At 43.8% G+C, this 23,608-nt stretch overlaps 2 protein-coding genes across 2 annotated transcripts; both read left to right on the top strand.

Annotated features, from left to right (window-relative positions):
- Positions 1 to 2,622: 2,622 nt before the first annotated feature.
- GPRIN2 (G protein regulated inducer of neurite outgrowth 2) lies at positions 2,623 to 4,437 on the top strand (the record flags this gene model as incomplete). Its single annotated transcript, XM_079536221.1, has 1 exon — positions 2,623 to 4,437. One exon carries the CDS (start codon positions 2,623 to 2,625, stop codon positions 4,435 to 4,437), a length of 1,815 nt encoding a protein of 604 aa, XP_079392347.1.
- Positions 4,438 to 13,770: 9,333 nt separating this feature from the next.
- NCOA4 (nuclear receptor coactivator 4) lies at positions 13,771 to 19,086 on the top strand (the record flags this gene model as incomplete). Its single annotated transcript, XM_079535403.1, has 9 exons — positions 13,771 to 13,911; positions 14,366 to 14,506; positions 14,633 to 14,721; positions 15,188 to 15,296; positions 15,813 to 15,884; positions 16,543 to 16,689; positions 16,843 to 17,850; positions 18,200 to 18,289; positions 18,987 to 19,086. The coding sequence occupies 9 exons, from the start codon at positions 13,771 to 13,773 to the stop codon at positions 18,990 to 18,992; spliced, it is 1,803 nt and encodes a 600-aa protein (XP_079391529.1). The 3' UTR covers positions 18,993 to 19,086.
- Between the last annotated feature and the right edge of the window lie 4,522 nt (positions 19,087 to 23,608).

Here is a 23,608-nt window from a genome sequence, read left to right as displayed (position 1 = left end):
GAGATGTGCCAGCTCTTGTAGGGAGGTATATGGTACTTGCAAAAATTCCTGTGTACTCTGGGGTATCAGCTCCAGCAGCGCGCACATGAAAGGAGGATGTGTGAGAAGGCAAGTATGGAACTGCATGTCAATGCCAAAGTCTTTGGAAGAAAAGCACTGTGAGTGCCCTGCTTTGCTCGGAGCTTATGCCACCGTTTTTTTTTGTAGAGTGGGTGGTCTTTTTCTGCTTCTTCCCTGTGCTGATGTTAGCAATTGATGGGGCTGGATGCTCAGCTGGATTGATGATCTGGTGTAGTGAATGCTAAGCCAGTTAAAAAAAGGAGGGGAAAAAAAATCTGGGTCAGCAAGCTGACGCAGTTTGACACAGCTGCGTGCTCACTCATGCTAATGCAAAATGTAGTGGGAACATTTTGCTGCAGCAGAGGTCAGTGAAGGCCAGACCTACCAGACATTTGTTCTGCACCCATCACCTCCTCACAGAGCTCCGTGGGTGCACACCTGGCTCAAGGCTCTGCCTGGTAGTTGCGTAAGGGCTTGTAGCTACAAGGGAGTGAGGGGGAAAGCAAGAGGTGGCCTTATAGATTGGGAAGCATTTGATCTGCCTGTGAAAACGTGACTTTGGATTTCAGCATGGTAGAGAAGTGCATTGTTCTAAAGAAAGATGGTTCATCTTGTTTCGATGAAGCTTTGTATTCTTTCTTAGTCTTTTGTTTTGTTTTTCCTTCCCATATTTAGCTATGTCCTGAACTATGTGATGAGGTGTTGTTTTACTTGACTGGTGTTTGTTCACATTGGTTTTTAAGGTCTGTGGCTCATGTTTGGTTATGTTTTCAGCTGCAGTTGGAGTCTATATGGGTGGGACAAAAAAAGCATCCTAAAGTGTTCGCTTTGGAGGTTCCATTTTGAACATCATGCTGGGTATTCTTTCCACTGATGTCAGGTCTGTTGCATTCTAGTGAATGTGTTGCTGTTCTTTGTTTAGATCATGAATCAAACTGAAATGTGCAACACTCTGGTTACACAGGTTCCTGCAGAAATGATGCATAAAGAAGGCATACAGAGGTCTTGGTATCTGTGTATATATACATATTTGAGCCTTGTGAGCTTACTGAGAGAGCTCTTTAAAGCTTCCATAGCCATGTATGAAGCTTTCTTTCATTTGAGACTGAATATTTCTGACAGGATTTCCATGAGTAAATATCATTTCATCCCAGTGTGTGTGAGAGCCTTTGCAGGTGTTGACTTGTAAAGAGATTAAATATAAGGTCTTTGCCTTGCAGGCTGCTATGCTCTGGTGTTTAATCCTATTGACTCCTTTGAACTCTTTGTGGCAGACTATACCCATAGGCATAAGTAGCTGCAGGATAGATAACATTCTGGAGGAGGAGATGAGGGAAGTATTTTAAACCTGTCCCTTTCCCAAGACGTGCTTTTCTTCTAAGTGTTGATCATGATTTTGTGAGGGCTTCTGAAACACTCTTAGAAATAGAGCAATGTTGAGGCTGCACCTGGCAGTGCCTTTAGCCCCAAGAGTCTGAAATTTCATTTGCAGAAGGAAGTATGCTTGTGTTGCTATCCCTGGATGCCAGCAGTCAATGGAGTCCCATAGGCCTGAGAGGCTGTGTGCTGTACAGGGTGGGCTTGCTGCAGTTGGAGCCTATAATTAGTTTAACTGCTAACTCAGAAAACATGAATGAAGGAGGGGAGATTGCCTTTTTTGGCATACAATTTTGTCCAAATTTGAGCAAATCTTCATGCTAAAGGATATTGCTGCCAACTGCAAGTCTGTATTGCAAAGCACTGAGCATGACACCTCTCAGAGATATGATTAGGGGAATCAACATTTTGAAAAGGTTGATAACTGCAGGACAAGGGGAAATGGTTTGAAGTTGAGGGAGGGGAGATTTAGGTTGGATGTCAGGAGGAAATTCTTTACAGAGAGAGTGGCAAGGTGCTGGAACAGCTGCCCAGAGAGGTTGTGGATGCCCCGTCCCTGGAGGTGTTCAAGGCCAGGTTGGATGGGACCCTGGGCAGCCTGGTCTGGTATTAAATGGGGAGGTTGGTGGTCCTGCATGTGGCAGAGGGGTTGGAGATTCATGACCCTTGAGGTCCCTTCCAACTCTGTGATTCTGTGATTCCAAATAATAGTATTTTAAATGCTGTCATGTTCAGTGTAATTTCATTATGGAAAAATTGCCAATGCAGGTGAATTTCAAGTGATGGCAATGTTACAAGATGAACTTATTATTAGCTTACTGAAGTTAACATTGAAAATGGAATTACAAGTGTAAGCAGTGATGTCTGTTCGGATCAAAAACTGAGCTCTTGGTTGGCAGATGGAGCAAAAAGCATGCCCTTTATCAGTTACACTGGCAGATGACTCTTTGAGGCTGTAAATAACACATGAGAAGCTTCTCACTGAGAGGTCCAAATGTGCGGCCTTGCCCTCTTTGGTCTCTTGGTCTTATGAGTGAACTTTCCTAAATTTTGCGGAGACAGTACTTGAGGTTGTTTAGATGAGTATTGTCAGTAAGTAGGAAACATGGAGAACTTTTCTATGTTACCTTCTCAAATTGCTTCTTTTTCTCCCCCACCATTTCTTGCAGATCTCTTCCTTTTGCCATGTCAGCTGACAGCCACCAGCTCCACACTCATTCCCACAAGGACACGCTAAGTTCTACTTGTCATGGTCTCTTGAATGTCAATAGTCACCCCTTGTCAAAAAGCTCCTCGAGTCTCATTTGTGCTGGGCATTCAAGTTTGGAATGGCAAAACAACAAACAGGAGCTTAAGAAAAGCCACAGCAGCACTGTCTGCCAAACCCTGGGACATGAGAGCGATGCCAGAAGTGTACCAAGTCCTAGATGGTCCTTCTCACAGTCTGGGTTGATGGGACTTGACTCAGTGGTCCAAACCATGAACAGTCAGTCACCCGATAACAATTCACAGAGCAGATCTAAGACTACAAACCATTTTCTTATCATTGAACAGTCCTCACCATCCTGGGAAGTGGGTGACACTAAGATGTGTGTAAAGAGCAGTACTGTTGAGAATGTTTCTTCAGCCTGTTTTAAGCACCAGCAAAGCATGGGTAAAATGGATGAACCAAGAGCTGCTCTCCAGAGGAGCCACTCAGACCTAACCTGCAGTTGCAAACAGCAGAGTTATGTCACTCACATAGAAACCAGTGCTACTGATTCAAGCCTTAGCTCTTCCAGCAGCAGGCACGGTCCATCAGTGGTGAAGATGTCTTTCCAAGCAGAAAGATATGGATCAGAAATAAATGAAAATACTCACTATCAAAACCTTGTGACTCATCTTCCAGCTCTACCTATAGACCAAAAAGTACCCACAAATACCTTTGACAGTGGTGGTATTCCGCATAATACAACTGTTTACACAGATCCTGGAAGATTTCACAGTGCTGTTCTAGGACCCCACATGCCCGGAAACAGTTTCTCCAACAGGACAATTCTCAGTCAAGCCACTGGAATTATTCATGGTGGTCTGACTTTCAGTAATATTCCAAACTCTGCATATTCACCAATGGTGATGGCAGTTCATAACAATTCTGCAGTGCCCTGTAATATAAGGCAGGATTCTTGTATGAAAGTAGATGCCACTGTCCCTGCCTATTGCCATTCTTTGCCCATACCATCTATACAGCTTGTTCCACGGTTAGTATGCTCAGTTAGCGAGTCGGGAAAAGAGCAAGCAGCACCTGACTATCTTCATTCCTTTTCCACTTCAGACATTCTGACCTATCCTAAGCTTGTGTCTTCAGTAAGTGAATCAGGCCTGGATGCCAAGAGAGTCCTGAAGTGCTGTAGCATTCCTGGAGAACAACTACAACATGCTCCGCACTGCACTCAGCTGGAGAGAGCTTCTCCAGAAACACAGACTGCTTGTGTTGCTTTTAGCAGCCAGCTAACAACAGACATAGCAATGAAAACTAAAGATATGTGGACTATGACCTCTGCAAATGATTTAACCAAGGGACTCAAACTGGCTCTTGAACGCAGAGATGCTGGGGTACAAACTCTCCCTACCATGGAATGCAAATCTGTTGCAACAAGCCCAGCGGCTGCAGCAGAAGGCCACTCACATGTGTTCCCAGAGGTCAACCTGGAGCAAGACTTGGAGGCCCCCAAGTCTCCGGTACGGGAAGTGAGATGGGATGATGAAGGAATGACATGGGAAGTGTATGGGGCATCTGTGGATCCAGAAGTCCTTGGTTTAGCCATTCAAAAACATCTTGAGATTCAAATAGAACAATTCCAGACAGAGCCTGTTCAACAGACTGGGAAAAACGAAGAGGATCCTCTCAACAAGGAGCCATCTTCTGACAAAATGGAGAAGAAAAGACCGTTCAGAACAATGATGCATTCTCTGAGATATCCGAGCTGTTGTGCTCGATCAAGTAGTGCAACGGAGTGAGCGTAGCTCTAGGACAGCCACAGCCACGTTGGGGTTTTTTGTTTGTTTGTTTTCTCAGTTGTAAATAAACGCTGTCTCTCAAGCGTTAACACAGTGCATGTGGACAATCCGCTTATGGATAAGTGGGAAAAGTTCAGTGGCCATCAAAAAGCAAAGCATGGAAAAACCCACAGTTGGGCTATGTAACAGAGGACACATGGTTGTATCTTCATCTTGCCATCTGATTGCGTTGACAGTATTTAATGTAGCACTCCTATTCTTCTATGTTAATTTTACATCGTATTTTAAGGAATTTGACTTATTTTATAAATGATGCATCTTTTAAAAATAATGTTGAATTTTTCAGTATTTTCATGATTTAGGGCTACGAAACAAAGTTAGAAAATGATGTTTTAATATAAATTCTTAGCTTTCCACCCTACTCCCTAAGTTTTGGGATTCATTTTGCTGTTAACTTACACTAATGCCGACTATAAAGACTATATAGACTTGAGCTATAGATAAAATGGCAAACTGGTGTAATATTATATTACAAATAATTGTAACTTTTGCTACATAATTCTGCCATGTAATTTCAGTATTACTAGCCAGAACTCATCCCTTTGCAAGCTGGTGTGTAGTTGGAGGATGCTGCTGCAACTTTCATGTAGTTACAACGAATTACAATCTGAACGTACAGTTGTGATGTTTACTAAAACAGATGTAAAGTATTACCAAAGATGACTCATGTTATGTGAATTACTTATTGACTGCTTGTTTTCTGAAAAAAAGCTGAAACAAAACCTGCCTATTAGTCTGTCACATGATCATACTCTACAAATCATAAGAGGTTTGGCTTTTCTTATATTAAAAATAATCTCCATTGAGTTCTTCTTATGTGCACCTATCCTGAACAGTGGCAGTTTTGTTGTGGCATAAACCACAGAGAACAGTTCGCATCTAATCTCTGCCTGTCTTGTGTTTCCTAACTGCTCTGATGTCAGCTGTCTGCTGGAAGTGAGACTTGGTGTCTTTACCAAAGTACAGCTAAAAGGAAGATTGTTCCTTCTGAGTGCCTTGGTCACATGGGCAGCTTCAAGATTTCCTTTTTCCCCAAAAACAATTTTAAAAAAATCACAGTGTAAAACTTCAGCATACCATAGTGCAGAACCAGTTTGAACTGAAAGATTTGTCAAGAAAGCTGCTGGTAACAAAAATATCTAAGGACTTCCTATGCCTCTGAAAATTATTAAAATACAAGACATATTAGTGCAGATTTAGAAAAAAATACTGCTCGTCTGAATGTTAACTATATGGATAAAATGTTTTGTTTGTGTGATGAATGCCTCTTCAGAGGAATTTGGGTTCACTACATTTTTTCCAGTTTAAATACAGTCAGCGTGTACATTAAGTATTCTTCATGTTAGACCTCTGTTCAAGTGTTTCTCTTGTAAACGTGACAACTGTATATCTGTTTTTGAATGCTTTCTAACTTATGAAAATCCAAATCCATTACATTTTATTTTGACATAAAGTAGAAAGAGAATTTGCAGTAGATTTATAACTGAGTGGGATGCTTGTCAAGAAAGAGTAAAATCTGACTGTATTATTTTCTTGAGATTATTTTCTCTGTTTTAAATAAAAACCTAAAGTTAAGTCAAGCTGCAAAAACAAAGAGTTGCTTAGTCAAAGTCATATCATTTAGTTCTAAATTCATTGTATTTATTTGTATGTTTCTCTCCAGAAAGTGTCAGTTTGCCTTTGGCTTCATGCTGTTGGAAGAGAACTTTCAGTTGCTAACAGCCTAAATCCTGATCTCACCCTTCTTTTTCTTTCTCTCTTTAGGAATGCCTGCCCTGGAATAAGTTTCTCTTCACTTCAAGGCATGGCTTCAGAAATGGTTTGCTGCACTGCTGAGCCAAAAATCTCTTTGGAATGATGTTGCACGTGGTCCTCTGAGACTACTGGTGTGAGTGGGAGGAAAGTGCAACCACATGTTCTGAGCTCAGAGGTAACCACAAATATTTCAGAGGAAAAAAAGGCATCTCCACTGTACAGGCTGCGTAACGTATTTCTTCCTGATCACTTCTCTGCTAAGAAATAATGGCAAGCTGGGCTAATTGCATTATTGGATAGACATTTAGTCTTTTAAATCCAAAGCAGTAATGACCTGTCTGGAGACATGCTGAGGTAAGAGGCCTTCTGGAAGGATGTTACTCCTTATTAAAAATGGAATAATGCAAACAGTGTAGCTTTGTTTAGGAAAAGCAGTGTGTGATGAGGTTGCAGTAGAGCAGAATTCCTGAGCAGAGACAAGACACAGGAATCCCAGCCCCAGAAAAGTAGCGGGGCCAGATGCTCTCTGGACACTGCTACCTCCCGCTTTGGGGGGGCTTTTCCAACTGTGAAATTGCAATGTTAATACTTCATTGCCATCTGTTCCTTTCAGACATGCTGAGGTGATTAATTTGTCGTCTTAAGCCCCTGGAAAATGAAAGCAGTCTATTAGTGCTAAGTAATACTGTTAATTGGCAAGGTGGCAGCATGTGTATTTGAGATGAAAATTAGTCATTCTAATCAACTCTCACCACACCAGTTAAATAAGCGCATATAACTTGCTGCATTGGTCAGTTGTGACTTCCCCTTTTAGAAGACCTTAGAACTCTAAGAGAGAAGAGTTTTGGTGTCTAAGCTTTCTTTTTGCTCCATTCAGAACTATAAATCTGAAATGATGAACACAGCATGCTTATTGAGCTTCCTTCCAAAGCCTTGTTATTTAAATAGGTCACAAGATCTAGCTGACCCTCTGCAAATAAGGAGACTAATACCTGTGAGCTTCTGGGTAGAGCCCCGGCCTGCTCATTCTGCAAGTGCTGCACGTAGGCTGAGGGATGGGGCATGGGTGCTTTCGAGTGAGCTTGGAGTCTATGGCATCCCACTCTCCTGCCCTTCTGAAGGGGACAGTTCTATACATCCATGTGGTTTGTGAATGGCAAGAGATGGGTAAGTTGCATGGCTTAGCAGCAACGTTGTTCCTTTTCTCATTCAAATAGAAACTTGCAGCCAAAAATTCTGCCCAGTATAAAAGTGGATGTGCTTTTTCACTTCTGCAAGCTGAAATGAGCATACCCACTTCACTGCGGAGTGCCCCTGTGACATGCAAAAAAAGTGCTGCTGAGTCACTACCTTCTTCCAGAAGCTGCTGTGCACAGAGGAAAGGTCCTTGGAAAGCAGCTGAACTATGTGGAGTCCCAGTGCAGGACTAAGCACCCAGTCTGTCATGGCTGGCCTGTGTCAGAGAATGGAAATGGGTGCATATCCTTTTGGTGGTCACTTGGGTGTCTGCTTCCACCCTTCTTACTCTCTGGAAATGCTGGTCTTGAGCCATCACATGTCCGAGGACCAACGTGTTCAGATCGCAGAGCACTAAGCTGTAGCTTGAAAGTCTTTAGAATCATTAATCCTATCTAATGTGTGACCTAAACAGATGTCATCTATCTTATTAGCACCCTTTCAGCATACTACGGCTATGCCACTCAGACGGCATGAGAAGGAAGCTTAGAAAACACAGTGAACCTAAGCGAGGAAATGACAGCACAAATCTCTGTTTCACGTCAACCACCTCCAGCTCACCTGCTCCAATCACAGTGCCACGTATGCGGCTCAACTGTGTAGCAAAGGAGAGATTAGTCCTGCATACAGCTGAAGGCAGTGTCATTTAGTGAATCTGGGTCAAGAGCCTCCCATAAACTAAAGCACAGGGCTGCTGCTCCCAGAGCGCATCTCTGAGCTCCACCTGCTGCTCAGTGACTGGCGTGCCGCCCGGCACCGCTCTTTCTCTCCTTTGTTTTCTGGTTCCTGCTCCTACAATTGTAACTGTAAAGCAGAGATGTGTTCACAGCTCTCTGTGCAGCGAACCTTGCAGAAATACCAGTTTGTTTATTCCTCTCGGTGCAAAACAGCTGACAAGCAGCTTTTTGCTGCGTGCTGAGCAGGCAGAACCATCTGGGCTCGGGTGCTATGATCTGCCCTGACAGCAGGAACAGGCATTACTGGGCTTCCCCTGCCACACACACATCACCCTCAGTAACGACACATGCATAAAAAGTCAGATCCTTCTCTTTTTCCTCTTTCCACTGGTTGCAAGTAATTTACTTGCCCTGCTGCTGGCACTGGCTGTGCTGTGGGTTTCTTCCCCCCCCACACTGGCACTGGGCTGAAATCCCTGCACGCACAGAATTTTAATGCTGCCTTGTGATTGCACTTTTGGAAAACCCTACAAATGCTATTGCCTCAGAGAACTCAAGGTTAGAAAAGCCTATACGTCAATTCAGCTTTATGCTTTATATTGCTCTTTTGGTTTTTTTTTCCAGCGATCTATTTGCTAAGTCTTAATGATTTTTCAGCCTTAACTTCATTCTAGAAGAGTCATGGTTAATTTAGTGCCATGCTGCAGTACTTGCTTTCTTAGAAAGGACCTTGGGAAAAGATGAGACAAGTGGTTGTGAATAAGCAAAGAGACCTGTTTTGATTGTGTGATGTCTGTCTGTTGTTCAACAACTCATTTCTCACATCAAGTAAAAGCAATTGCTAGAGCCATAACATTGCATAGTTGTCAGATAAAGCAGCCCTTGTGCCTTTTGCCTGCACTGAGAGTTACTTCCTTTTCTGGATCTGGCTGCTCAGGGCACTTTGGGTTTCCTCCTCCTTAGGTTCTCATTTATGACTTTGTTATTTCTCTCACAGAAAAAATAAGAGTATCAAGGTATTTGATGCCTTTACATGGACCTAAAGACTTTTCTCAAGTGGTGTTATTAAAATTGGAGACTTCTACCCTGTGCCACGTCTATCTTCTGCAGAAGATAATAACAGCCATCCTTCCAGCTCTCCCATGTCAAGTGGAAAGTTATAAATGGAGAAATACATTGTGCAGAAGTACTTTTCGTTTCTTTCTTCATTGTTTTTTATATTTCTAATCCAGATGCAGAGTCTTTGAAACTGCACATTTTTTCAGAGACGATGTCTGGAAGTCTCTGAAAATGTAGTGTTCAGTAACTGGACACAAGTCTGACTGCTCTCCCTGAGCCTGCATCTGAACTGTCCTCAAAGCAGCCAAACAGAAAGCTGCTGTCCTGCCCTGTCCCCTAAACCAGTCAGTTGCAAGGTGGGAGGCATGAGGGCTTTCAATCCCAAATCCAGCTCTTCAGGAAACCACAGGTGTCTGAAATGTGAACATTGAGCTCTGCCTACACTTGCATGGTAAGCTTTTCCACTAACATCATGAGTTGTTAAATTTGCAGCATTTTTAACAGGTGAAGTGTATCAGGCAGTTATTAAAAGAATTTGACTGTGTAGCATGTGCAGGAAGTTACACAGAATTTCTGGTTGAACTTGAGCATAGGAAGTTCTGCAGCAATATGCGAAGGAACTTCTTCATGGTGAGGGTGACGGAGCACTGGAATGGGCTGTCCAGAGAGGTTGTGGAGTCTCCTTCTTTGGAGATATTCAAGACCTATCTGGATGTCTACCTGTGAAGCCTGCTGTAGGAGCCTGCTTTGCAGTGGGTTGGACTCAGTGATCTTTGGAGGTCCCTTCTAGTCCCTACGATTCTGTGATTCCTCCACTGAGTCTGAGATTGGTGAATCAATGTTGGGATATGACTTTGCTTAGTGAATGCATTTCTCTGTGTACTGTAGGCTGGCCAGCAAACTGTGGCAAAGTATTTCAGCCAAGGGTCACAAAAAGAATTGTATCGGCAATCAAGTAAAGCCACACTCTTGGTCTTGGCAAGTTGATTACAAGTATGCACAGCCTTTATGGCAGGTTTACAGGAATAGTGCTGCCTTGGAAGAGGCTGCTGTTGAAGCCAGTATAACAGAAACAAATAATTATGTTGACAAATTCTTGTCTAGCTTTGGGTCACTCCTGCTTACCTTGAAGATGTTGTCAAGCCTATTGTATCCTACAAAATGTACACAGAAATTCCTCTCCTTTGTAAAGCATATGTGTGTTGCAGTGTGTATCCATCAAATCTGAACTAGGTGTGCTTTTCACTTGGTAAGGGGAAAGACATGCAATTAACAATCATTAAGGAATCTTCTGTTTTTGCAAAAGTACGTGTGTATGCAAAGTGTTCACTCTTTGAGCTGCATCTGCCAGCTACAGCTTTGACAGGTTTCAGAACAGAGAAAAATGAACTGGGGAAAAAAAGAAGAAAAAAAAACAGGTAAAGTTGAATGAGGATTAAAATGGCCAGGCCTGCAGTTTTGCTTCAGAGCTGTATGGGACGTATTTTCCAGGCATGTGTTATGCAGAAGATGCTGTGTTGATGAACTAATGAACAATGGATGAGTACTTGGGCACACGCTTACCAACATGTCTTTGCATAGCTTTTCCATTCTAATACTTTCATTGCATACATGAAGAACACATGAGAATAAAATACACAAATACTTTTCTCTTGTAACTCCTATTGTGCATTTCTATTATCAAAAGTTAATCTGTTCCTTTTGTCTGTCCTACTCATAGGTAACATGTCCTTGGTTAAAACCTCAGTTGTTGTGGTTTTTGCACTGACAGGTTTGGACCAGAGCAAGTAACCTATTTGTGCATTTCTCTGTTGAACACCTACCACAGACATTGGGTTCTCAGTGCAGCACGTTGCTTCCAAGTAAGTTCTGCCTTTTGTTAGACTTCCTGCAGAGAACCTTTCTGGGAACATCTGTACATGACAGACAAACATGGAGTTTGGTATAATCCATTCTTCATTTCATGCAAAGTAGGATAGGCAAATAAAGTTTGCACAAATGAGATTCTTAAACTAAAGAAAGTTAAAAGTACAGTGTGAGGTGCAGGGAAAGGTTATCTGAACATCTGTGTACAGTATATGAAAGGGTCTGCATGGGAGTTCAAAGCATTTGGCTTATCTCTGGCATTGAGACAGTTCACCACGGAAAGCAAAGTCTGAGTGTGAGTAAAACCAGTGCGAAGAGCTTTGAAAATCTGCTATGGGCCATGAAGTGAGGGCTGTGGAGCATCGTCAGCTGTGTTCTGGGCCTGGCTGGGCCCAGCAGCACAAGCTGGGGGGGGCAGGGACAGGGCTGGTGGCAGCTGTGGGACTGCGTGTCAGGTCATGGCCTATCTGGAAGGGGACCAAGGACAGACGTCAGAGGAGGTGTGCATGTGGGAGGGCGAGCTGCAGGGTCACAGAGACGAAGGGAAAATGGCCTGTTTCCAAGGGAGAGGCCTGTGGGCAGTGTGCCATCTCCTTGATGTCTGCAGTGACGGCTTTAACTGCAGGCTGTGCTTTGGCACTGCTGCCTCATACAGAGCATGGCTGAGGAGGGCTCGGCTGTCCTGTCAGGGCACCTGGCTGAGTCTGCCTGTGCTGCACTGCTGGCAGTGTCACTTTCCCTTTTAAACAGTGATGTGCTGCCCAGTATGGGGTAAATTACGCTGTGAGGTGTGTTAGACTGTGACAGATGACTAAAAGGAGTCTGGTCTTGTCCAATTACCTCCTGCAATTTAGATATTTATAAATATGTTGACCGGATACTCTCTTACCCTTCTCTTCTCCTGAGACAGGGGAGGTTTAGGTTAGATATTAGGAGGAAGTTTTTCACCCAGAGGGTGGTGAGGCACTGGAACAGGTTGCCCAAGGAGGCTGTGGATGCCCCATCCCTGGAGGCATTCAAGGCCAGGCTGGATGTGGCTCTGGGCAGCCTGGTCTGCTGGTTGGAGACCCTGCGCAATAGCACAGGGTTTGAAACTAGATGAGCATTGTAGTCCTTTCCAAGCCAGGCCGTTCTATGATTGTCCAGGCTGCACAGACCCAGGTCCCTCAGCCTTTCCTCACACAGGAGGCGCTCCATGCCCTTTATCATCTTTGTCATCCCCCGCCTGGCGCTCCTTACAGACCTTCGCCGACTCCATCACTCTGTGTCGCTATGACCCTCACGCGCCCCGACGGCGCAGCCGTTCCTCCGCGCCGCCAGGCGGCGCTCGGTGCAGCGGTCTCGCGAGAGCGGCCGTTCATCTCCCGGCAGCGGCGGCGCCGCTGTGCCGATAGCAGAGCGCCGGCAGCACGGGGAGGGCACGGTGAGTGGGGGCTGCGCGCGGGTATTGCCGGATGTCGCTTTCTCGGTGCGCAGCGCGCCCTGCGGTGCCGCCGGCTGCTGATGGGGGTTCGGGGAGCGTGATGCCGGGGCCGCAGCTGTGGTGCGGTCCTTCTCCCCCAAGTAGGCTCCCACGCCTTCGCTGAGGCGCCCGGTCCGTGGCGATAAGGCGCGGGGCTGCCCTGCCCAGCCCAGCCCTGGGGAGCGCCTGCGGTGCCTCCCGCTCGGGCCGCTGGGAGGCAGGGACGGGTGTCCTTATAGCGTGGGTTTATTTAAGGGGCCGACGGAAGGGAAAAGGAGCCGTCAGACGTTTCCGTAACGCAGCGACGCTTCGGCCGTGTATCTTCTGACGGAGCAGAACAGCCATTTTGCGAAAGCCGCCGGGCTGCGTGTGGGAAGGAGGCGTTTGCCGCTCTTTGTGCGCGCCTCGCGGGGAGCCTCGAGCGGCAACGGCGCCGTGAGGCGGCTGTGGGGAGGCTGTGAGGTGACTTCGTGAGGCGACTTGTGAGGCGGCTGTGCTGGGGAGGGCTCAGCTGGCGGGTGTGCTGTGATTCTGCTCATGTGGTAAGATGGCTCCTGAACGAGAGGGCTGAGAGAGCTGTGGTGGTCGGTTTGTTTGCTTGGGGAACTGAAAGGTGCGTTTTGGTGCTTGCAAGGGTGGAAAAACAAAATAAGTGAAAAACTTACAGTCACGCTGCATTTAAAGGAAATGCCTCAGGGAGCTGCAGGGTTTTAAGGGAAAATCTAAGGGATGTTGTAAGGGAGTGCATTAGTGAGGTGAAGGGTGTGAAACCTTGTGGAACAGCAGCTGTGGATGACCCAGGCTGTGTCAGTACAAGGACAGAATGGCACTCACAGGCTGTTCTTCCCTTCCCTGGCAGCTCTGCTGAGCCTTGCTGGGATCAGCTCCCAGCTGCTGGAGTTTGCTGGCTAGACAGAAATGCCAGGGGCACGTGAGCAGCAGGGAGGGTTGCCTAAGCTCCTGTGGTTGAGCCTGTTGTCAAATATCTGTTGTTTTTCCTGTGGTTGCATAAATTCCATGGGCCAAAGCATTGCAGAGTCTGCTGTTGCTCCTAGAGAGAGCTTCATCTCTGCACAGAAAACTGTCGCTGTGGAGTCTCAGGCTTTATTTTTCCCTTTAATAGTGAAGTAGTGCAGATGGTTTTTCATAGGATACCCTTCCTCTTTCCTTAAGGAAGCTTCTAAGAATTTACTATTGTGCTTTAGGAACGCGCTAAGAATGAGTCTGCCACAAGACAGAAATAGAAGCTCTTGCAGCAGTGAAACACTGGCAAAGTGCCTTCAGGCGAGGAAGGACTTGGAAACAGCTATCTCTGGAATTGTCAAAGCCGAGCAGCAGATTAAAGAGAACTGGCGAGAGGTAATTTTTCATTTGTTAAAAATGCATTAATAACTAATGTGACTTCACTGATGATTTAAATCATTCCAGAGTACTTTCTGTGGGGAGGATAGTCTGAAGTTTTCCAAGAGATGGGCAAGTATCTTGGCCTGTAACCTAGGCATGCTTTTAGTGAAGTTGTTCTGTATTGCTAGCCTAGGCATGCAGAATTTTCTAAAGCTTTTGGCTGAAGTATCTGAGTACAGAGATGTTGTGAATAACATTGCTATTTGATAATCCTTTAGAGGCAGCTTGGAAAGTTGCACTGACTTGTGAGTCATGCGGTGTTGTGGGTTACTGTGGTTTAGAGTTTGAGGAATAAATTGGTACAAAAATACCACTTCTGACTGAGAAATAATATTTTGTAATCTGTGCAGCATGTGCTCGTTGGTACTGTTTGACAGCCACAACAAAAATGGAAAATGTTACCTTGCAGGTCAAAGCTAAGATTCACAGCCATATCAGTCGCCAGCTGGAATGCCTGCGCAGCCGTGAGGTGTGGCTGTTTGAGCAGGTAGATCTCATTCAGCAGCTGAAGGAGGAGGCGTTGCAGCAGCAAGCTCAGCAGCTCTATTGGGTAAGAGATGGTTGCATGTTCATTTTCTTGCACTGGGATTTTAAAATGAACTGCATCTTTGCAGTTATTTTCTTAGTTTTAACCTGAGAAGCCCAAACAATAATGAGTGTTTTGTCTTTCACACAGTACTTGGGACAGTTCAATTGCCTTATTCATCAGCTGGAACACTCCTACAATAACGAACTAGCAAACCAGATTTCAGTTTGCCTGGAGAGGTAAATATTGATTACGATGCAAGCTAACACAATTGGTATTTATTTTGACTTACAAACTTAACCCCATTTGTGATTCTGGAAGAACTAGTAATAAACCTGGGTCATCATTTCTGCATTTAGAAGTTTATAGGGGTAAGGTCTTTTAAAACATTCTGAAATATGATTCATCTTCCTCTTAGATTGGAAGAAAACAAATAAAGCAAGACCATAAAAAGCAGTGGGTGTACTCATTTATGCAGATTTCTTCTGATTTTAATTGGTGATGGCAGTTGAAGTAAGAAGGAAGAACTTGTGTTTTGCTGGTTGCTTTGCTGTAGTTTGTGAATTTGCACCTCCTTATTTTTTTACGAGCAGTAAAAATCTTTCATTTTTGTTAATTATTGCCTAGTCAGTTCACAAAACAGGACAGGTGTAGAAGACAGACAATTAAAAAAATAAGTCTGTAACTCTTATCTTACTCTTTCAGACTGGAAGGTCTTACTCTTAAACCAGAGGAGTCTTCTGTTCTGAATTTTGAGGCTGACACATCATACCTTCGCCAGGCTATTACCTCATTTGGTTCAATCAAAACAATGGTAAGCATCGAGACTTTACTGGATCGCAGTACTTAAAGTCTGTGTATGTATAGTTAGAGCTTGAATAACTCTTGTGTACAAGTCATATAGTTCTACTTGTTTAGTATTTAGACAGTGCTTTATTAATTACTGCACTTACCTCTCATTTTGACTGAACTTAGATCTAGTTATATATTGTGTTACTTTGGTTGTATTCTTACTCTTTTCCAGCAACTGAAAAATTAATGTTAAGTGTGAGCATCTAAAGGAAAATCTTAGATTGTGGGAAGGTATCTATGCTGCAGAAGTATTTTGGGATTCTTATGTAAGCAATGTATCTTTCATATTATTGGAGATCATTCTCTTAAAGGCAGTGGAATGGAACTAGTGTTTTTATAGCAAATCCTTATTGTGTTCTGAATATTGAAAATTGTTGGCTATTAAGAGTGGATCAGTTGTAACTGCACTTTGATTCTGCTTCTTAGAAACTGAAAAAAACTGAGATTTAAACTGAATTTTACTTCTTTCTTCTTATAGCAAAGCTCAGAGAGAGAGAATACTTCTCCTTGGCTCCCAGGGCAGAATTGTTCCCTAACAAACTGTGAGCAGGTAAGATTAGTACTCAAATCTGTTGATGGTTTAGCTGTGTCAATGGTAAAGGAGAACTGCAGCACAGTGTGTTAGCTTGCTTGAGGAGTAGTTTCTGTTTGTGAAGATATCCGAGTGGCCAATAGCAGCTGCTGTGCTCAGCAATAGTGATGTGGTGTTCTAGCTGCTCCAGGAATAGATGTGCAAGAAGATAGTACGAAAATGAAGTTGGAGTTGGACTGTCAGCCAGATGTCTTAAATGAACGGTCCTTTTTGTTGTCAGGTCAGGACTGGGAGCTATGTAATTTGTTTTAATCCAGGAGTTCATGGGAAACAAGTTGCTGGGCCCTACACAGAAACAGTGCCAGTGAAGATTTGGAGAGCAGCAAACCAAAGATGGAAGTGTGGTCAAATGTAGGGGGTTGTGACTAGATTGTACATTGTACAAGCTGTCACTTCCCTTGGTTGTCTTTTGCTCTCTGAACAATCTTGTATCACAAAACAGCCGAGGCGTGCCTTGAAGTCATACAGATGACTGAAGATCTGCTTTTCTAACTTTCTAACTAGAATAAATACTGGTTCAGAAATTCTGATATCTACTGAATGTTCATTTTGATGTTCACCTTCGATTGCTTCGGCAATTAGACAACTTGATAACTATCAATGTTTTTTTAATTAGCAGAAAACACTGTGTGGGGCAGTGGGCACCTCGCTTGCTGACTGGTTGCTTGGAAGCAGACCTGTGGATGTTTGCCGGGCTCCATATGTTCCCAGCACCAATCTTGAGGAGTGGGTTACCCAAAAATCTGTGTCAGAACCCAGCCAGGTATGCCATTAATGCACTGACCTTGTAAGGAGAGAATGGTTGCGGGTGGAACGTGGTAGAATTTAATTCTTCTGTAATTTTGAAGCGATGACTATGCAGTTATTGAAACACTGCTTTTTGGTGTCAATAACTGTATTTCAATGTCTTTACTAGGATTTAAGCTCTTCCAAAGTCTGCTATTTTGAGAAAGCCTGGGGAAACTTGAAAGATTTGGAAAACTGGCTCCTGCGCAGTCAACAGCATCATGTTGTTGGGAAGACAGATGGCCCTGGTCACAAGGACTCCACCTCGACTTCCAACTCGTCCTTTTCCATGGAAAATAAGGTGGAGGATTTGGAATCCCTTGTGCAAGAGGAGGTGGACCTTTCCGACTGGCTGCTTACACCTGGCGTGGAAAACAGAGGTAGTGCTTCAGATGAGAAATGGAAGTATGAATTTAAACCTTTTAGGGAAGAATTTAATTGCAATGATTGGCTCCTCAAAGCTGAAACATGTACCAGTTGCCGTGGCAGCCAGGTCAAAAGCGTGGAAATTGAGAACCTGGGAAATCTGAAGTGCCTGAATGAGCATCTTGATGGAAAGAAGTTGCCCACTACATCTGCTGTAAATGCCTGGCTTCTTCAGCACCCCCAGGCCCCTTTTAAAATGGAAGATGTGTGCAAAGCTAATGAGCTGTGTAGCAGCTTCTCAGAGTGCGTGTGTGATGAAAACTGTGGAAAAGAGGCTCTGTGTAAATGGCTTCTGAAGAAAGAAGGAAAGGATAAAAATGGAGTTCCGGTAAGCCAGAAAGCTGTACCAAACCCAGAGCATGAGAAGACAAAGTCTCTTGTCAATTTCTGGCTTAACCCTTCACAACAGCTCCCAGGGGAACCTGTTAGCACCGAGAAAGTGGATTATTCAGCAGAGATAGCAGAACCCTTCAAAGTACTGCTTGAAAGGCCTCTGACAAGCTGGCTAGCCAAGTCTGAACACAGAGCAGAAAGTGGAGATGAAAAGGCAAGCAGAGAGAAAGTAAATAGTTCCAGAAGTCCCTTTATGGACCTCTTGGCTCCGTTCCACCACCCCTTGAACGTAAGCAGTTGGGTGTTGGCTTCAAACAACCTAGAAAATGATAACCTGCCTCCAGTGGAAGATAAATGGCTCCTACACAAGAAAGCACAAGTAAGCATATTCATAACTGCTTGTTACTGCTGTGTTTTAAGCCAATGGAATGAGTTTATTGTTTAAGAACTTTATGCCTATCTTTTTTTCTGAATTCATAACTCTTCCGTACAACATTGGCTGATAATTTCTAGGTTTTTTAGCTCTCTTAATGTCTTCAGTGATTATTACTTAGTTATTTCAGTAGACTGGGCCAGTGTTTCACATACAGCAGGAGTTAATTTTTAAATACAAGTAGTCTTCATCTTACAGATTCAGGATACAGGTTTTTTCTTTATGAGTGCTTGACGGGTTTTGAAGATGCATCAGAATGTTAAGCTGACATTAATGAAGGTGGTGATTTTTCCAGGAGTTTGGCCTTCCTACGGTTTGCGACCTGTTTGCCTGTATGAAACTCAATGGAGATAATGAGAGATGGCTGTGTCGCACCGCTCTGCAGGTAGGCTGCACTGACTGTGTGTCAGCATATCTGCACCTAACCGTAGCTTAGATACCAAATAGAAAAGGCAGTGGCTTTCATCTTCAGAGTTCTCCAAATGTAACCTTTAACGGCGCTGAGATTTCCTGCCCATACGCCATCTTAGCAGCTTGAGTCTTCTGCTTTTTCATTATTCCTTCTCTTGATTCCAAGCCAGGAAAGGAGTTGCTTACGTTCTTAAGTAAAACAGTTAAACTGATAGACACTTGATGAAACCTTGTTAACTTCTATTGTGACTAAAACATGCAGTTAATGTTAAATGCCTAGGTAACTTCTTTCTTGTTTTGGTAATGTATTTACACATGACACTGTGCTTCTCCTCGCTGTCAAAATAATCACAGAATCATAGAGTGGCCTGGGTTGAAAAGAACCACAATGCTCGTGTAGTTCCAACCTCTCTGCAGTATGCAGGGTTGCCAACCACCAGACCGAGCTGCCCAGAGCCACATCCAGCCTGGGGTAACTGTAATTGTTTTCAAAATTCACGGAAAGCCACCTTCTTAGCAGGTGCTCATCAAACCCTAGAAGGCAAGATACTCTTTTTAGCAATCGTTTCAGTAGGATTTTTTCCCAGTGTCTTACAAATGCTTTTGTGCAAAAGTGCTTCTTCATGTTTATTGCAGATCAAAAAGAATAACCCTGTTTTAAACTTGTTTAGATGTGAAGAACTGGAGGTGTTGGGATTGTCCCCTTCCTGCTGACGAAACGCACATCATGCTGAGAGACTGCAGCCAGCTGAATTCTCGTCTTGGTGTTTGGGGGTCTGCTTTGTCTTTTACAATTATAACAGAAAAACAAATATTCATATAACAGAGTTGTGGTGCAAAATACGTCGTCGTCTTATGATTAATTTTGAAATGTAAACCCACTGAGCATAAGCAATCTGACACTATAGAGATGTTAGTCAATTTGTGTGTTAGGGGATTACCTGCATCTTCTTTCATGGGCTCTCTTGAAGTATATTGAAACCAGTGCGAGCATAAAGCAAAATCTCTGTGGTGCTGTGAATCATCCACCTTGGCCATCCACTTCAGAAATGTTGCATTTACATTCAGATGCCACAGCTTTGACATGAGCTGGATTCTAGCTCACTGGGGTTGCGAGGTAGCTTAGACTGTGCTTGGAATTGTTTTTAATTGAGCAGTTGCTAATTGCAAAGGTTTCTTTTGCATCTTATATTGGTGTGTCTCCCAGCTGAGTACGCATAGTCTAAATTTTGAATACCTCCGTTTGTGGAACCTGGCACATGACAGGAGAGTTGGTAACATGGTTTGCAAGTTCTTGAGCCCTTCAGAGGACGGGGTAGACATTGGTCTGACAAAGGAAAAACAAAATCAGGTTGGTGGGCTTTTCCAGAGTGTGAGCTTTGATGCATCAGTAGAGCCAGAACCTTCTGTGTCCACAGCATTTAGTAACTACTGAAATTTCATGGGAAGAACTGTAAAATTACATGTGTATGTTTCTGATAGTTTTAGGTAAGTCATGATGAGCTTTTATTGATTAAAGAATCCTAGCCAGGTGGCATTTAAGGTAATATTTGGGGAATTGGATTCCTTCTCTTCAGATTGGATTTTTTTTTTTCTATTTTAATTGGGAAGCACTGGCTTTACAAACTGCAGATCCCACTGTCTGATCAATTTTAATGTTTTAGCTGTGAAATTTCTTACTGTTATCAATATGAAAGTGAGGGTTTCAGTAATTCTGCTCCCTATAGCCGTGGACATGCAGCTCAGGAGATATTTTACATCTTGAGTTCATGGGAAACAAAGTGACATTGGGTGGAAATGTGGATCACACCTGTCAGTTTGCATGAGAAACTGAAGTTGCATCATTCCTGCTGCAGCTTCTGCTCACTTCAAACTTAGTGACTAAAAAGCCTCCTCTTTTCCCTACGGCTGAGGCCTGCCTCAGAGTAAAAATGATTTCACTTCCTTACAGTGCTGTAGAAATTAACAAGATCCAACCTTGGTATGTGCGCACACGTTGCTGTCTGATACAACCTGTGTATTTGTTCCAGTTTTGGGGCTGAGAGGTACGCTGCACACCTGAAACTGGACCCCAAAAGGGCTTGACATCAGTGGACCACTACCTAGAGGCTTTTGTACTTCAGTAGTTGGAGCTTTCTACTGAAAGCAGAAAGGTGCTTCTGAAGCTCACTTTTCTCCTTTCAACGTGTCTTTGTGGCATGAGGAGATGTACTATCACTAACTCCAATAATAGCCTAATTTGATTAGCAGTTGAACTTGATGAAGGTGATTGAAGTGCAGCCCACCTCCTGTAATTCCTCGTAGTTGTTGTGTGCTATACCTTATCCGTTCATTATGAGCCTTTAAACCTTGGGGGTATGTATTCCTTTACTTACTCAACTGACTTATCACTAATTGATATTTATGTAAAACAATAATTAGTCTTTTCCATTAAAATAATTGCAGCCAAGCTGTGTCGTATGGCTTCTTTGTGGGATGGTTAACAAAACTGCTGGACTAGCCTGGGTGACTTCAGCTCGGGTGCTGTTGTGGCTCTGCTCTCACCCCAGCACTGGGTTTGTGCTTCAGTTTGCTGCTTGGCTCCCACCTGCGCTGTGGTCAGCTGCCCAGGCCAAGGAACCTTAGAGAGCTTACTGCCATCCCTGCAGTGAACAGAAGCTCACAGACACATAGCTGGTATGGCTAAAGCACTGGCCTTTATTCAGGAGCTGTAAGAAACACAAGCTTAGACAAAATGGTGTCTTTTGAGTCTTATTAAGCCTTGAATATTGAAGGGTTTATGGATTTTTGTTTTTAATATGATTCAGTCCTCTTCTGTATCCACATTGTGTCTGCCTGCACAGTGAAAGCTGGTTCTCTCTAGCTCTTGAGCTTTCCTTGTATTCGAATGTCAGACTTGTTGCATATTTTACTTCTCCTCTGAGGATTTCCCATTCCTTTTAAGTGGCACTATACCACAAAGCATTCTGTGACAGCGTGCAGCTGGGCCAGGCAGCCTTTCCACCCGGTTACCTGGAGTTTCTTTTGTGGGTGTATGTGCATGTAAGCTTTTTTCCTAAATGAGCCAGACCTTTCCTTAGCAGCCACGTGTGGAACTCCTGAGCGTGTATCCTGAGCATACGGCTTTCACAGACAAATAATTATTTCAGATCTTCTAAGTACAAAAGGAAGACAAAATAGCAGGTGCAGATAACACTTCATAGCTTTGCAAGCAGTCAGAAAGGTTTTCTTTGACTGAGCTAAGGGGGTTAGGCTGATGTACTGAGGAACTGGGTGAAAGCAGGGCATGGGCAATCCCAAGCAGGAGAGCAGAAGCCCGGTGAAGGGCCAATGCACCCAACACCAGGGCTGCTCATGGGGCATCTGAGGTGTGCCTGTGGTGGCCAGTACATCTGGGCAGGGAAAGGGGGATTACACAGTGGGAAAAGATGCCTGGGTGGAATGCAGTACCAGTGCTAATGATAGAGTACTAAAAAAGGCTGTGGTACCTCCCATGTCACTGTGGAGCCTGGCGTGCAACAACACAGGCCAGTATGCAAGTATACAAAGCTTCATTTAAAGCACAGTAATTTTCTAGCTATACCTCTATGCAGAGAGGCAGAATCTGATAAAACCTAAACTGGAATTGCCCCCTATCCTTTCTCAGTCCCACGTTAAGTCAGAGGAAACACAACCTGGGAGCTCTGGATCCTTTTGCTGCCCTGACGTACATTCCCCCACGTGTTTTCAGAAGCAGCTTCTGCTTCACTGAGGAAGTTGAGGTTGCCAACTTGTGACTAATGAAGTTTCAAGCCATTCCCCTTTGTTACCGCAACTCATCTGTCGATAAGGAATGCTGAAGCGGGGTTTGCCTTTCTGTTCATTGAGCTGCACACAAAAGTGGCGGCAGAACATCGGAAAGCTTTCCTTATAGCTGCTGTCTCAGGTTCCCTTACTTGCTGCCACAGCATGGAAAGGTGTCCATCACTCTTGTCGGCAAAACCAGATGCTGTACCAGGCACAGCAAGCAGACAGAGCACAGCACTTCGGGACCACGGAGGTCCCTTATGCTCACATTTACACAATTCTCTTTTGGAGGACTACGATGTGCTTACCAAATCGTACAGGTGCAACTTCCTTTTATTCCTACTGACCTCACACATTCTTTTGGTCACAGCTTTTTTAGCAACAGTTTTATGCTGACTGCTCACAATTTACTGGTGACCACAGCAACTCTTGCACATAAAGCATGAAAAGATGCTGTCTATAATCCTTACAGTTTACACAGTTTTGCTTTGGAGAGCTTGGAGCCATCAAATATGGACATGTATGTTAGTGCATGCTGCTGCTACTAGATGGCCACTGCTCCCCTTTTTCTTCCATGTGAAAACTGCAGCATTCCAAATTAAATCCCATGCAGAGCTGGCTGCTACTGTGGTTGTATTTCATAGCTCAACTATGCATCATGCTATATAAAAGCAGGTTAGGAACCACAGCTGTTAACAGCCTTAGAAAGAAAGCTTATTGCGGAGCTCTGCTCTGAGGCAAGCAGTTCCAGGCAACAATCCTTTGTCTATCCTCGTTGAGCATACAGGAGTACAACTCCTATTAAAGATGACCAAAAACCATGGACTGGGAGGAACCCTCAAAGCCAATGGAGCGGAATACAGCAGCTCTATCTGAAATTGCATGCACCTTTCCCATGTCCCACCATCAGCACTGCACGGCTGGTGCCCAACTCACCTTTCTGCTGGAAGCAGGACACGGTTTCTTAAGTGGTGCAACCCTAAAGAGTATGTGCTAAAAGGTCCAGCCCTTATACCACAGCACCAACATACAATCCACTCTGAATGAAGTGAAACATAAATAAGGTTTAACAAAAAACAGCATTTACAAAGCAGATGGAAAAAAAAATGTTTTTTTTTTCTTTATGTTAGACCTAGTTAAATGCTGGCAGAAAGCACCTGCTTTGAGCTGGCAGCCAAGCAAGGCCAATAGAGTGCAACTGTGAAGTTCCTTTAGGAGAGAGGCTCCTTGACAGAGAGAAAAGCAGAAAAGCACTGCTATCTTTCTTCTACTTTGTCTCTATTTTTGTGCAGTGTACGATAACTATCAAAAGCTTTACAGGAGGTTATTTATGAAGTAGTATCTCTCTTGGTTGTTTTTTTTTTCCCCTTGCCTTTGTCCTGTCCTGGGCCTGCTTAATTACAAACTTAAGAAATGAGCTGTTAAACAGTAATCTTGACTGCTGAATTGATTGGTAACTTACTGTTTCATTTATCTACAAAAAATGCTCTCAAGCATTTCACAAACC

This window comes from Tetrao urogallus (genome assembly GCF_951394365.1).
Source record: "Tetrao urogallus genome assembly, chromosome: 5".
Classification (NCBI taxonomy): Eukaryota; Metazoa; Chordata; class Aves; order Galliformes; family Phasianidae; genus Tetrao; species Tetrao urogallus.
This window is presented reverse-complemented; position numbering and strand designations above follow the sequence as displayed.